Genomic DNA, 13,885 nt, shown 5'->3' on the forward strand with positions numbered 1-13,885 from the left:
ACTGCTTAATTAAAAGTTTAATTTCTGTATTCCATTTCACGGCTCAAATTTCTCACTCAACAAACTTTAACCAAAAAGTGAGTGAACAGTCTTAAATCTAAAATAATATGTAACTCATCTGAAATCATCAAGACAGATCGGTGAGTTAAGTCCCTGATTAGATTTTATCAACTATCAGATCAGTAAATTGCCCCATCCAATCTGCCTTTAGTTATTATATTCATAAATCCCGTGTCAAAGTTCATCATTATCTCTTCTATCTCTGCATGCAAACACACATAGATAAGGAGAAATGACAGTTGACTGTTTTATTTAAAGAATGTAGGCTAATTTAATTAAGATCTATGTTATCAATACAGCAACATCCAAGTGTAAACAGATCTCATGGGAGTGTTCTCTGCAGGGGCAAGGCTGTGGAGACGTATGAGGCAGGTTGAGCCTTGCTTGGTGCGGTCTCACACACCTGTGTGCAGTTTAAGGTGCTAATGACCTCAGGTGGGCAGATTGTACATTAGTGGTGTTGTTGGCTTCAGCTGCTTTTCCCCAGAGGACCCCTGCTCAGCCTGGCCCCAGACTACCTCTTCTAATCCCACCAGGTAAACTTTCAAGGCTTCTCCTAATGAATCTTTACCTTTAGCTCTCTGTCCAGCAGAATTAAATCATTAACACAAGATAACATGTTTGAAGTTTAGCACTGTGATTATTCTTTGCTAATGAAATATATATATATAAGTATGGATTGTAGAAATGTTTGTCAAAATGTAATTTGTCATTCAGTTAAATGTCTTTTAAGGTTATTAGACTTGAACAAAATTACTTATCTGAGAACTTTATTATTCAGGCTTTGCAAGCCACAAAGCTAGTATGTAACTTTTTAAAGAGAAAATACCAGTCTTCCTCTTACAAATGAAAAGTAAACCTCACATGCAGGAAATGCACTGTTAAACAAATAAAAACTGAGTGGTTTTGTTACAGCCTTATTGTTATGTTGGCTGACGTTAGCAAATATAACCAACATAGGAGTCATTCTGCTGTCTTTATGTATCCTCTCCATGTGGCTGTCCAGACAGTGTTGCATGGTCTCACTTTAATAACTGTGATCAAATGTATGGCGCAATTTCGGCTTATCTTTCTCAGTTATTAATGTTAAGCATCAAGTGAACACACACAGGCTGCCCACAAGCTGATTACACCTGCTAAAAACATGACTTAAACAAAACTAAATGAATTTAGTTATTTAAAAAGAATAGATAAAATGCTACTACAGGTTAGTCACTTAAAATTAGTGTTAACTGTTTTTAAAATATTACCATGGATGGAGCAAGAGTGAAAACTTCTGAGCTCTGCTGAATTATACAGTGCGGACTTTAAACTTGTCTGAAGCGTTGGGCCAGTCTTAACTCTGCTCTTAAAATTAGTCCAATGCAAGTTTGACAGTTTCACAAAAGACTTATTGGAGAAAGTTGTGATCAGTATTTGAAAGGGTTTTAAAGAGGTGGCGGATTTAATTTTAGATAGTTTGTGGAGAATCGCACTGCATTATATTACAGATATATTGTAGCATCTTTTCAGTTAATAGTGTTTTGGCGTATTCACATCTACCCCTACTATCTTCATTCTAATCAACAAATATTCAGTCTTTGGCTGTTTAGATTCTACAGAGGGGAAACAATGGCGCAAATCTGAGCTTAAAGAATTTCTGTAACATTTTAAGAATCTCAAAACTTCCAAGGTCCACAGGCTGACCTTAAGGTTATTTAATTAGAGTAGTTGGAGAGAATTTTTTGTATTGTGTATTTGTGCATTCAGGTTCTGTTATGTAAGGACTTTGAACATAATAAACAAGCAGACAAGACCTTTCATCAGCTGTAGCATCTTGTCCTCTGACATTGAGTGTTAAGTTTATCTATCTGGAATAAATTCAAATTAACTGTTAGTTGATAGAGCTGATGGTTAAGCAACTTAATGCAATGCACATTACACACTTTATGACATACATCCCGGAATAATTTTGGCATCTCTACTCATAGGGTTTTTATCAGTGGAAGTGATGGCCAAGGTTCAAAGGTTCCTTCTGCTGCACTGTTTTTTTTTTTTTTTTTTTAAATCTCATTCACCCTTTAGAGCAGTGGAAGAGGATCTGCTGTGCACACACCACACATACCTGCTCATCAGCTGGGAGCGGAACACCTGAGAGGCCCAACTGCAGGTAGGTTAGCCAGAGTGACTTTTGCTTCAGCACTGGTAACTTTAATCTTATTGTACTGGGTCTATATTTATAAATGATGAATTTAACAAATTGGTGTTTAAAGATGGTCAACCTGTTTTGCCACCAGATGCATATTGATTCACTATTAAAATGAGGTGTTTTTTTGTTAATTACCATGTTAACTTTAAATTCTGTAAAACTACCTTGTTCCCAATTACTTATGGTATGTTCTCGTAAAATTGACCTTGAGTTTACAATTGACACATGACCCAATATGTCACATAGGTCAAACTGCCACAACGGTTAAGTGTTGTCAATGAGGGCAATATGTAAATATTGTGCTGAGCTTACTACAACTGTATGCATTGTAATGTTTAAGCATTCGTGGGTTGAACACTACCTTGAGTTATGAACTGTTGCACAAGTCATGTTGACTTTGACCTAAAGTTATTACTGAGACAATATCAAGAGCAGTGTCAAAGAGCATAGAATTACATAATAGGACTATCTTAAGTAAGGGCAACTTTTAGGCCGAACTTATTATATTTAACTAGTGAGCCCATTTTAAAATGCTAAAACTTAATGCATGTCTACTTTATTGCATCGCAGCACCATGGACTTCCTTTTCCAGTTGCTGTTCTCCCCTCTCCCGGCCCCGGCCATCATCTCCCTGTTTGCCCTGGCAGCTGCTACCCTGTTTTACCTCAATACGCGGCCCAGTCCCGTCCGGATCCCCGTTGATCTGAACTGCCAAACTCTGGGCATCAAGGTATAGTGTCAAGTCGTCGTTTCGTAGTTTCATTAGTCTAAAATGCATGCATACCACAGGAACCATGGGCTTCTATCATAGAACAGGCAGGAATTGAGTGTATTTATGAATGTTCAGTATGACATGAACAGTACAGCATACAGTATTGAACAGTTTATCAGTGATGTGCAAGACTGCTGTTCTTGAGTGATTCTGCTTGATGTCCTCAGGATGGAGCAAGGAAGAGTGCATTGCTTGAGGATAACAACAACCTCGTATCGTATTACTATGCTGATGCCAAGACCATCTACGAGATTTTTCAGAGGGGCCTGAGAGTTTCAGGTGATGACTTTCTCTTATTGATGACTCTCACAGGATGGGCTACTGTCCTTCATGCTACTGGCCTGTCATTATTGTCTAAATTTCAATGGTAACAATTTATGAAACTTATGCAAGTCATTGCCGTAGTATAAACAAGAAAATGCTTATTGTTAAATGGTGCATTTTGGTCATTGAGTGTTTAACGTAAGGTTAGGTAAGATGTGCACGGCAATATGAACGGACATTTTTTCATAGTACAATTGGTATACACGTGACTTTCAACTAGACAAGAAAGCGAATAAATGTCACAACTATTCAAGGGTTAACCAGAAGATTAACACTACTCAAATGTCAAGCTGAAAGTGAAGCAGACATGCTGTAAAAAGCGTATTTACTCACTTCTGTTTCCGGTGCTTGTATGTTGGTAGCGTGTCTTACTGCACTCACTAAATACCAGTTAAATTTGTTAGATTTGTCATTACAGCAGCTAACTGTCTAAACACTCAGTTTTTTCCATATTTTAGCGACTCATTAAATATCAGTTTTTGAAAGTTTTAGCAGCTAACGCTACCATACTTAGCTGTTGGTGCCTGTAGCTTTGCAGCTAGCGTTACTCCTTTTGCCTCCTTCAGCGGTGATGGTACATGTAACAAGTCTAGTTTATTTGTAGACATGGAGGTGAGGCCTGAAGTCTGGCTCAGCACCATGATAGCCCAGTTGTTAGCTACTGTAGCTAGCCAGCCCCAGGTAGTGGGTGCGGACCGACCTGAGTTGGCCTCTGCTAGCTGTCCTGCAGCATCTCCTGAGCAGCCTGGAAAGGTTGGCAGGGTGACTGTCCGAAACAGGAATGGTCGTAAGCATTCAAAGCCTACGTGTCACCACCAACCTGTTCACATTTCTAACGGATTTTCCCCACTCAGCGACACACACTGAGAAACCTACTGTTTATTGGCAGCCACATTTTAAGAAACGTAAATTAGGCGACACCAGCAGCCATAGTTAAGTGCATCCCTGGGGCCAGAGTGGGCAACATGAGTCTTATTTGAAACTGCTGGCTAAGGATAAATACAGTAAGATTGTTAACGTCAGTAGTAATGACTCCCGGTTACACCAACTGGAAGTCTGTAAGATTAATGTTGAATCAGTGTGTACATACACAAACCATGTCAGACACTGTAGTTTTCTCTGCACCTGTGCCAAAATTGACCAGTGGTGACATGCTGCTATTTGTCAAGGTGGTGTCAAAACTGGTTTTGTAGATTATTGGCAGACTTTCTGGGGAAGATCTGATTCTGAGAGACCGTATTCATCCCACTTGGAGCAGCTCTTATATCTAGAAATCTGGCCAAGTTTAAATGACCAAATCTGACAGTCCAGAGTTGAGACCAAGAGGCAGAGTCACAATCTAACACACTTCTCTGCTCCCTTTCAGGAGTTACCTAGTCAAAACCCCATAGTGACGGTGTCTGTCCCCCGACTATTATAATTAAATCAAAGGTAAACAGAAGAGGAGCTGTGCATAAAAATTGAAACAAGTGCAAAAGAATAGAAGAATTAAATCTGGTTTCTTACACCAGATCTCTCCTAAAAGGTGTAAAGTAAATGAATATCAGATTTTAATATTACTGAAACCTGGCAGGATGATGGAGAATGTTGGCCTAAATAATCCACTCCTCCCATTCATATACTCGCATTCCTTGAGGCACAGGCCAAGAAGCTGGAGTTGTAGCCATCTTCAGCTCAAGCCTACTAATCTGCTCTAAACCTAAACTAAATTAACTCATTTGAAAGCCTTGTTCTTAGTCTCTCTCACCCAAGTTGGAAATCACTGCGGCCAATTCTATTGGTGTACAAAGGACCTGGTCCATACACTCTATTCTTAATTTGTAGAGGTTTTTAATCAACTTTAATCCTTAAAACTGATCGTTATTGTAGGGGATTTTAATCATGTGGATGTTGAGAATGAATGCCTTTAGTGCTGCGTTTATCTCTCTATTTGGCTTCTCTCAAAGTGTTCATAAATGGACTCACTGTTTGAACCACACCCCTGATCTTGTTCTGGTATATGGTACTGATATTGAACATTTAATACTGTTCCCACAGAATCCCTTTTATCTGACCACTATTTGATAACTTGAGTTTCTTTTGCTGAACCCCATTAGGCAAATCACTATACAATGTCTTTCTGATAGTGCTGTAGCTAAATTTAAGGATGTGATTCAACCAGCTTTTAATTCATTATCAAGTCACAAAGTAACGGACTCCTATGCTAATTTCGGTCCCTCCCAAATCGATCATGATAGTGCTGTAGGCTCACTGCGACGCTATTAGAAACAAAATTCACGAAGACCTGCCCTCAGCTGGCACAGACTTATCTTATGGACTAACTTTAATAATCTCTCCCTCTAAACCATCAGCCTGCATATTAGATCCCATCCTGACTAGGCTGCTTATAGAGGTTTTACCCTTAGTCAGCAATTGATCAATCTGGCTTTATCAACAGGTTATGTACCACAGTACTTTAAAGTAGCTGTAATTGAAGCCCTTCTGAAAAAGCCAGCCTTGATCCAGGGTTTTTGGTCAACTATAGACTTATATCCAACCTTCAATTTCTCTCAAAGATCCTTGAGAAAGTAGCTGCAAACAGCTGTGACCCTCTACAGAGCAATAGTTTGTTTGTGGATATTGTCAGGATTTAGAGTGCATCATAGCACAGAGACGGCACTGGTGAAAACTACTAATGACCTAATTGCATCAGACAAAGGACTTGGCCCAAGCACAAACTGTGCAAGGTCCCTGTTGAAATTGAAGGTTTGTTTTTTTTATATAAAGTAACCTCAATTTGGGGGGGGGGGGGCTAAACGTACTCAAATTCACCAAACTTTGCACAAAATTCAGGAGTGGTGAAATTTCATATTGTTTCACACATGGGGGTGGCACCCCCTACAGAACAGCCCCTGGACTAAGTTTCACCTACATATATGAAATTTCTGTGGTACGTGTATTATGTCCAAACACAGACTACAGTCTATGGTACCAACACTACCTTTACTGTCTGTACCTGTGTACTGTGTAGGCTGCACCCCCCCTATCCTCATCCCTCTATCCTCTTTATGGCTCTCTCATGCACTTTTTCTCTCTCGCTCTTTCTCCCCCTCACCCCCAACCGAGGGGGTCGAGGCAGATGGCTGCCCACCCATTCATAATTGAATTATGAAGCTACAGCCAGGGTACAGTTGGATGCAGGGCATTTAACTGTACCCTATTAGCATGAAGACTGGAAATGGGGCTACATAACTAATGGGGTGTCGAAGCAACAGAAATGTACCTAACCATATCACTAATTGCCTTGTCAGATCTTGCCTGTTATTGGGGTTTATTTGCCAGACTGTTCTGTTGCTGGACCGTGAAGTCACTGTGCCCAGCTAAGAGATGGGCTGACAAATCTCTCCAGGAAAAATTGTCTAGATGTGTCAAGGACATGTATGAAGTATCTTCCAGCTTGACTTGCTATACTAGATCATAAACAGATTAAACAACATATGCTTTCCCATATACTAAGCAAACAGTTTGCTAGCTGTAGCTTATATGCAATAAAAGACACGGTAAAATGTCTGGAAATGAGCCTCTTTGTGTTAAATAACACTGTTCCCTTTTTTGTCAGTGGTGAGCTGAAACCTCTAAATGTGTTGCTGTGCAGCTTTATCTTAAAACTATTCTAATACGTGTACTCATTTTTTCATCTGCAGGCAATGGACCTTGCTTGGGCTACAGAAAACCAGGAAGGCCATTCCAGTGGCTGAAGTACAAACAGGTAAAATGGCATGAAATTCAACATTGGAGGGAGAAAAATATCAAACTACTGGGAATTCCAGGTGACCTTCTACTCCACTTCACTTCCCCTCTATGAAGGTATCTGATAGAGCAGAGCACCTGGGGTCAGGACTTATCCATAAGGGTTTGAAGCCAAACAGTGACACTTTCATTGGCATCTTTGCTCAGAATAGACCTGAGGTAAGTGTGGGCACTACTCAGAGGGGTAACTGGGTGAAGCATTTTTTGGCTTGAACAACATACTGTGAATGCGGTCTCACTTGCAGTGGATTATTGGTGAACTGGCCTGTTACACCTACTCCATGGTAGCGGTTCCCTTGTACGACACCCTGGGTCCTGAGGCTCTTGAGTTCATTATCGACCAAGGTAACTGGAGCTTCTCTTGCACTCTAATGCTGATAATTAAGTGAGAATAGATTAGACCCCTTGACACCGGTCCCTACAGGGATTAGAGTTACTGGACTCTGTATTTATCACACCCGCTCCTTCAATCTGTGCTTCATTTTGCTTGTATCTGATCACTTCTGGACAATTTGTCACAAGACAAAGAGCATGACTACAGTGTGTCTGCTGTTCGCAGTGCGGCTTGTTGTGCGTTTTTTATAAATCCCGTCTTTTACTCTGAATCTTACTGATTACAACATGGTGTCAACAAATGGACTTTAATCTAGTGCAGCTGCTTGGCTTATACAACACTGTCAACTTTCGCTACTATTGTACTGCATATTTAACTGGTAAAATATCATGTTTTCTTTCAGCGGACATCACCACAGTGCTTTGTGACAACCAAAGCAAAGCAGAAACACTGCTGCAGTCCCGGGAGAAAGGCCAGACTCCAGTTCTCAAAACTATCATCATCATGGACCCTTTCAACTCTGAGTTAGTCGAGCGAGGAACCAAGTGTGGGGTGGACATTGTGTCCATGCAGGATGTGGAGGTATTGCATGCTGAACACACTTACTGGGGAGTCATTGCTTGTGTTTATCCTGGCTTCATAAACAATTAGTTCTGTACTTGGAAATAATACTGTTAGAGGCTCAGTCATAACTGGAAACATGATGTGGGTTTGTATTCCAGGCTCTGGGGAAAAGTAATCTTCAAAATCCAGTTGTAAGTTTGACATTTTCATGTAACAAATTTTAAATTTGAGATTTAACAAGCTGCATGCTGTTCTGATATGCTGATTTTCATATCCCTGTAGCCACCAAAGCCAGAGGACCTCAGTATTGTTTGTTTCACCAGTGGCACTACAGGTGATTTTACACTTTCTGGGATTTATTTCATCTGCAGGGTTTTACATTTTATGAATTGTAAAAAGTAGACGGACTTCATTAAATTACTAAGAACAATCTGATTCCTCCATGTTTGAATCTTACATGTGACTTCACAGAATGAACCATATAATCACAATAAGAGAGCAGCCATGGTCAAATTTGTTTTTAGCCACATTGGGCTAAGATAGTCGGGACACCACTCTGGTCCAGACTGAAGTCTATCTAGCTGTTTATTGGCAATCCATCCTATAGTTTAGACATTCATGATCCAAAGAGGATGATTCATAACTTTGGTGATCCCCCTGATTTTTGCTTTTGCACCACCATTAAGCTTTCACTTGAGTGAAATGGCTCAAATGTGGAAAGATTACCATAAAATTTGTTGCACAGGATGTATAACGGCTTTGATCCTGACTCTTCCTCTAGCAGTCTTCTAGTCAAAATGTGTTTCACCCAATCATGTAAAACATCACGATGTTGTGAGCATGTTAGGATCCTAATGTTGGCATTTAGCTCAAAGCACCACTTCGTTGCATAGATGTAATAATGACAATACTCGTTTGTGTTTGATTTGTCAGTTAAATTTTTATAAATGGCTACTTGTTTCCAAGGTATTACCTGAAATAAGTAAAATATATTGTCTCTCTCAGGAAACCCCAAAGGAGCAATGTTGACCCATGAGAATGTGGTATCTGATGCTGCAGGTGTCCTGAAAGGCTTTGAGGTATCTATAAATGACCATTAGATGTCACTTTGTTTTAAATGAGTGCATATGCCATAGACTGTTGCCAACATAGCCTTTGTGCATCCCACAGACGTCAGTTGTTCCAAGTACTCAGGATGTCAGCATTTCATTCCTGCCTTTAGCGCACATGTTCGAGAGAGTTGTACAGGTGAGGTCCAGACTCTACTACGATCACATCATAAAAGCACTTACAGTCCTTGTATTTATAAATGAGACCTGTAAGGATCTCTTGAAATTGTTTTGTAAAGACTACTGCTTCTTGTAGACGGTGATGTATGGTGTTGGGGCCAAGGTGGGATTCTTCCAGGGTGACATCAGACTGCTGCCAGATGATATGAAAACCCTGCAGCCTACAGTTTTCCCCGTAGTGCCTCGACTTCTCAACCGTGTCTATGACAAAGTTAGTCATTTGTCAGACGCAACAGCCCCCTCTTTCCTCTCATTCTGCCTTAAACATCAACCCCTGCACTTCCTGCAGATTTCAAATGCTGTGTTCAAAAATCCTGTTACTAGGTTCAGAGTGGAGCTAAATCTCCTTTCAAGAAATGGCTGCTGAACTTTGCTGTGGAGAGGAAATATGCTGAAGTGAGGGAGGGCATCATCAGGAACAACAGCATATGGGACAAGCTCATCTTCCACAAAGTCCAGGTACCACGTCTGTTCCAACAAACACAATTATGTTATTAGAAACAAAGTCACTGGACATGAACATGCTTAATCTTGGCTGTAGGAGTCTCTGGGGGGACGAGTGCGGATCATGGTGACAGGAGCAGCACCCATATCTCCCTCTGTGCTCAACTTCCTCAGGGCTGCTCTGGGTTGCCAGGTAATAAACATTTATCCCCTCTGCTGCTTGTCTGTTTTCCAAAACCAGGTAATCTCTTGACATGAGAATGTGGTGTTGGGTCGTGTTTACTTGACCTTCAATGACACTTCCAGAAATCATTTACTTTCCCCCACACCTCCTTTTTAGAATGACTTTTCTGGGATCTTGAGAAACTGGGTCAACACTGCTAAACTTATAAAACAGTCCTGTACGATATTTGAACCTTGGTAAACTCTGAGGGGTTTGCAGCTAAATGACACGAACGCTTGTATTTGGGGAGTAGATTTCACAACCAGGTCCAGCTGGCATTGACTGCCTCATGTCATGATAACCGGGCTGCACTCTTATTTAATTGGCACTCTTAGATCTTTGAGGCATATGGACAGACGGAGTGCACAGCTGGCTGCACCTTCACCATGCCAGGAGATGCCTCCTCTGGTATGTAGTTCTAAGGACACCAACTGCCTCACATTGACTTTTTTTAATGTAGACCTGCCCTCATGGTAATGGAAAGTAACTGAGCACATTTACTGAAGTAATGTACTTAAGTTTGACATTGTGGCCAAAAGCAATTATCTATACCTGATCTTTTACCACAGGGCATGTTGGGGTACCTCTGCCTTGTAATGTTGTGAAGTTGGAGGATGTTGAAGAAATGAACTACTTTGCTTCAAATGGAGAAGGGGAGGTAAGTTCATAATGTGTGTGTGTGGGGGGGGGGGGTGGCACTATAAACAGGAAGTATAATGCCACAGATTTGGTGAATAGTGCTGTGGGCTACAACTTGACCCCGTTGCTTCATATTTTTTACACTTTGGCAAAATGGCACTTTTTAAAACTTTTTTTCACTTTTTTTTTTTTTAAGCTACAAGCAGTTTCTGTTCAATGTGGCCTTGGATATAAAGTCCATCACTGGATTACTTTAATACTAAAGAGAACTTAAAAACATGACTATTCTCAAATTCTGAAGGTAAAAGCTTGTTCTAGGATTTCTAAGGAGTTTAAAAGATCACGGTTTAGTTTAGAGACCATAGATTATACTTGCCCACATGTATAAACTTTAGGAATATGTAATGTTTCCAAGGTCTGATGTATTGTTGGTGGTCTTTCCAGGTCTGCATCAAGGGTAGTAATGTGTTCAAGGGGTACTTGAAAGACCCAGAGAAGACTGAAGAGACCTTGGATAAAGACGGTTGGCTCCACACTGGGGACATTGGAAAATGGCTTCCGGTAAGAATCAAGACCATGTGTTCAAGTAGTGTTTAATGAAAGGGATTTGAGGTGGAATCATAGGGTTTCATAACTGTTACTGGTTTTGATGAGGGGTGGTGATGGCACATAAGATGCTTGCCTTTGGTGTGGGAGACCAGGGTTCGATTCCCACTTATCATCCATTGTGTCCCAGAGCAAGACACTTAACCCCTAGTTGCTCCAGAGGTGTGCAACCTCTAACATGTATAGCAATTGTAAGTCGCTTTGGATAAAAGCGTCAGCTAAATTAACAAATGTAAATGATAAACCGGGTAATTTACTCTTGCTTGGGATCACTAGTTTTTTTTTTTTTTTTTTTTGGATTAACTAAGATGAAGTGCTGCAGTTTTAGAGGTGTTTTAGAAATGGGCTCATTCGCGTCCTGTTAGATAAAATAATGCTCACATCTGTCCAAAATGAAGTTGGAGCAAGAAGATGGTTGGTTTAGCACAAAGAACAGAAGTGTGGCAAAGTAGCAGCGGGCCTAGTGTTACGTGTGTGGTCATTGTCCAAGGTGCTCAATTCCACAACACTGAAAATTATCAGCCTTTTTAAAGATACTTGACTTGTATAAGAACAAATAATCCAAGTTATACTTGTATCCTGACTGTTTTGTGAAGAGTGGAGTTCTTAAGATTATTGACCGGAAGAAGAACATCTTCAAGCTGGCTCAAGGGGAGTACATAGCACCAGAGAAGATTGAGAATGTGTATGTACATAGTGGAGCTGTTGCCCAAGTATTTGTGCATGGAGACAGTCTACAGGTATGATAAATACTGGGGGGTGGGGGTGGGGGGTGCGCATACACTCAATCATTCTGATCTTCTGTCTGTAGTCCTTCCTGGTTGCCATTGTTGTCCCTGATCCTGAGGTCCTGCCAGGTTTTGCCAACAATCTGGGGTGCCAAGGCTCCATTGAAGAACTCTGCAAAAACACAGTAATGTTTCCTACCCTTACTGTGTGTGCTCCTCCACCCACACTCCAGAATGGAAGATCTGCAGTAAATTTCATTAACATAAAAAAAAAGTCTGCTTGCTGTGAAATGAGAGATAGAATGTGTGCATGTAGAGCAGTGTTTGATTTTGAGTTCAGGTGAATGTTTTATTGGAATGCTAACAGTGCGTTTTTTTTAAAAACAGGAAATCAAGAAAGCCATTCTTTCAGACATGGTCACTCTAGGCAAAGAAGCAGGACTAAAGTCCTTTGAGCAGGTAATGGCAACTCTTTCAGAGGTCAACATTTGAACTCAGATTTTCTGGTGCTCCACATTTCACTAAGCCTGTCTCAGGTCACCCTCTAGTGTGTTAAAATTGTTTTTGTTGAAAGAACTGTCTCTTGACAAGACAAGATTTCAGACTGGTCATTTCCCCTCCTCAATTTACACACCCACTATATTACTCCAGCAGTACGTAGAGTTTAAAAAAAAAAGAACTTCTAAACAAAGTTTTTGGACTCCTATTTATTCAGTTTCCATCTTGAACATAATCTTGTGTTCAATAATCTGCACTCTCCCCTGCTCCTCTTCTTCCTGATGCAGGTGAAGGATGTTTATCTCCACCCAGAGCAGTTCACCATTGAAAACGGTCTGTTAACTCCCACTCTGAAGGCCAAGAGGGCTGAGCTCAAAGCTTTCTTCCAGCCACAGATTGACAGACTGTATGCTAATGTCCAATAAATCAAATGAAACTACACAACAAACTTGTCTACTTTGGTCCTTGATTCAATTCACCTTGTGCCCTTGCCTTTCTAAACACAAGACACAAGTTCTGCTGTGTTTTGGTTTGATGTCTGAAGCAATGAGATTCTGTTAAACTCATTGGGAGTCGAATAAATCTTGCAGTTCAGCCGGGGGTTTAGTTGGACAGACTCCTTGGCCGCAGCCTAGTGACTCATCCTTCTACAGTTCAGTTGAAGGCTGGAAGCTATAACCTCAGTTAAAGATTTGGGCGTATCGGGTCTGCTTTGCAAAAGCTTTGAATGCACTGTGCTATGTATCAATCATTACATTGCACTTAACTTGGGATGCACAAACTGATTTTGGGGGGGGGGCGGGAGTGGTCAAAGTCGAGGCTGGGAGACTCTGACTTGAGGTCCTCACAATACTTCTGTAAAAAGCTGGCCTCAATGCAGACCTAGAAAAAGGATGGGATGTGAAGTCAGATGTGGGTATTGACTATTGATCAGATGGATTACAAACCATTAACAGTGTAGTCTGATGTACTATAATAGTGATGAAACAAATTGTTTGGAAATGTGCTTAAGTCGGTGTTCCTATAAGCCATCTGAAGACAGCCCGCTAAAAGTACACAAAGGTGAACGGGCACTCAGGATGGCAAAAATAACCATTGCAGATTATAATTTTACTAGGTTGGCCTATTGTACACTCAATCTATTACATGTCTGTCCTGGAAGAGGGCTCCATCCTGTTCTTACTGAAGTTTCCCTGTAAAAGGGCTTTTACTTATCTGAATCAAACACCTAAGGATACAGGGTATTGTACACTTGACAGATTGTAAAGCCCCTTATGGTGGACTTGTGAGATGGTTAAATAACACTGACATGACTCTGACCAGTGAGTCCGTTGGAGTTTGCACTGAAACAGTAGTCTTGTGACATGTTTACTACTTTAAACAAGCAGGCTACAGCCTGGACCTGCTTAATATGAAAAGTGCCCTGT

The 13,885-nt window shown here is 40.8% G+C and overlaps 1 protein-coding gene across 2 annotated transcripts; it reads left to right on the plus strand.

Moving 5' to 3' along the window:
* Nucleotides 1-502: 502 nt before the first annotated feature.
* acsl5 (acyl-CoA synthetase long chain family member 5) lies at nucleotides 503-12,906 on the plus strand. 2 transcript variants are annotated; one of them, XM_038736141.1, is made up of 22 exons: nucleotides 503-596; nucleotides 2,125-2,209; nucleotides 2,819-2,978; nucleotides 3,188-3,299; nucleotides 7,028-7,092; nucleotides 7,191-7,292; nucleotides 7,379-7,478; nucleotides 7,871-8,049; nucleotides 8,190-8,222; nucleotides 8,314-8,365; nucleotides 9,037-9,110; nucleotides 9,202-9,279; nucleotides 9,397-9,531; nucleotides 9,645-9,779; nucleotides 9,862-9,957; nucleotides 10,323-10,395; nucleotides 10,557-10,645; nucleotides 11,071-11,187; nucleotides 11,829-11,972; nucleotides 12,044-12,208; nucleotides 12,348-12,419; nucleotides 12,746-12,906. In XM_038736141.1, the coding sequence occupies exons 3-22, from the start codon at nucleotides 2,823-2,825 to the stop codon at nucleotides 12,881-12,883; spliced, it is 2,115 nt and encodes a 704-aa protein (XP_038592069.1). In that variant the 5' UTR covers nucleotides 503-596; nucleotides 2,125-2,209; nucleotides 2,819-2,822; the 3' UTR covers nucleotides 12,884-12,906. The 2 variants fall into 2 exon arrangements, with proteins under 2 accessions (XP_038592069.1, XP_038592070.1); XM_038736142.1 differs by having other exon boundaries at nucleotides 504-596; nucleotides 12,044-12,145.
* The last annotated feature ends 979 nt before the right edge of the window (nucleotides 12,907-13,885 follow it).

The sequence above is a fragment of the Micropterus salmoides genome, unplaced genomic scaffold (assembly GCF_014851395.1).
Source record: "Micropterus salmoides isolate LMB-PRFRI ecotype aquatic unplaced genomic scaffold, ASM1485139v1 Ms_hic_scaffold_21, whole genome shotgun sequence".
NCBI classification, from domain to species: Eukaryota; Metazoa; Chordata; class Actinopteri; order Centrarchiformes; family Centrarchidae; genus Micropterus; species Micropterus salmoides.

Coding starts and splice junctions, on each gene's coding strand:
- acsl5 (XM_038736141.1), top strand. CDS start 2,823: ATGGACTTCCTTTTCCAGTTGCTGTTCTCCCCTCTCCCGGCCCCGGCC. Junction 3,300..7,027: donor GAGGGGCCTGAGAGTTTCAG/GTGATGACTTTC, acceptor TTTCATCTGCAG/GCAATGGACCTTGCTTGGGC. Junction 9,111..9,201: donor GTGTCCTGAAAGGCTTTGAG/GTATCTATAAAT, acceptor TGCATCCCACAG/ACGTCAGTTGTTCCAAGTAC.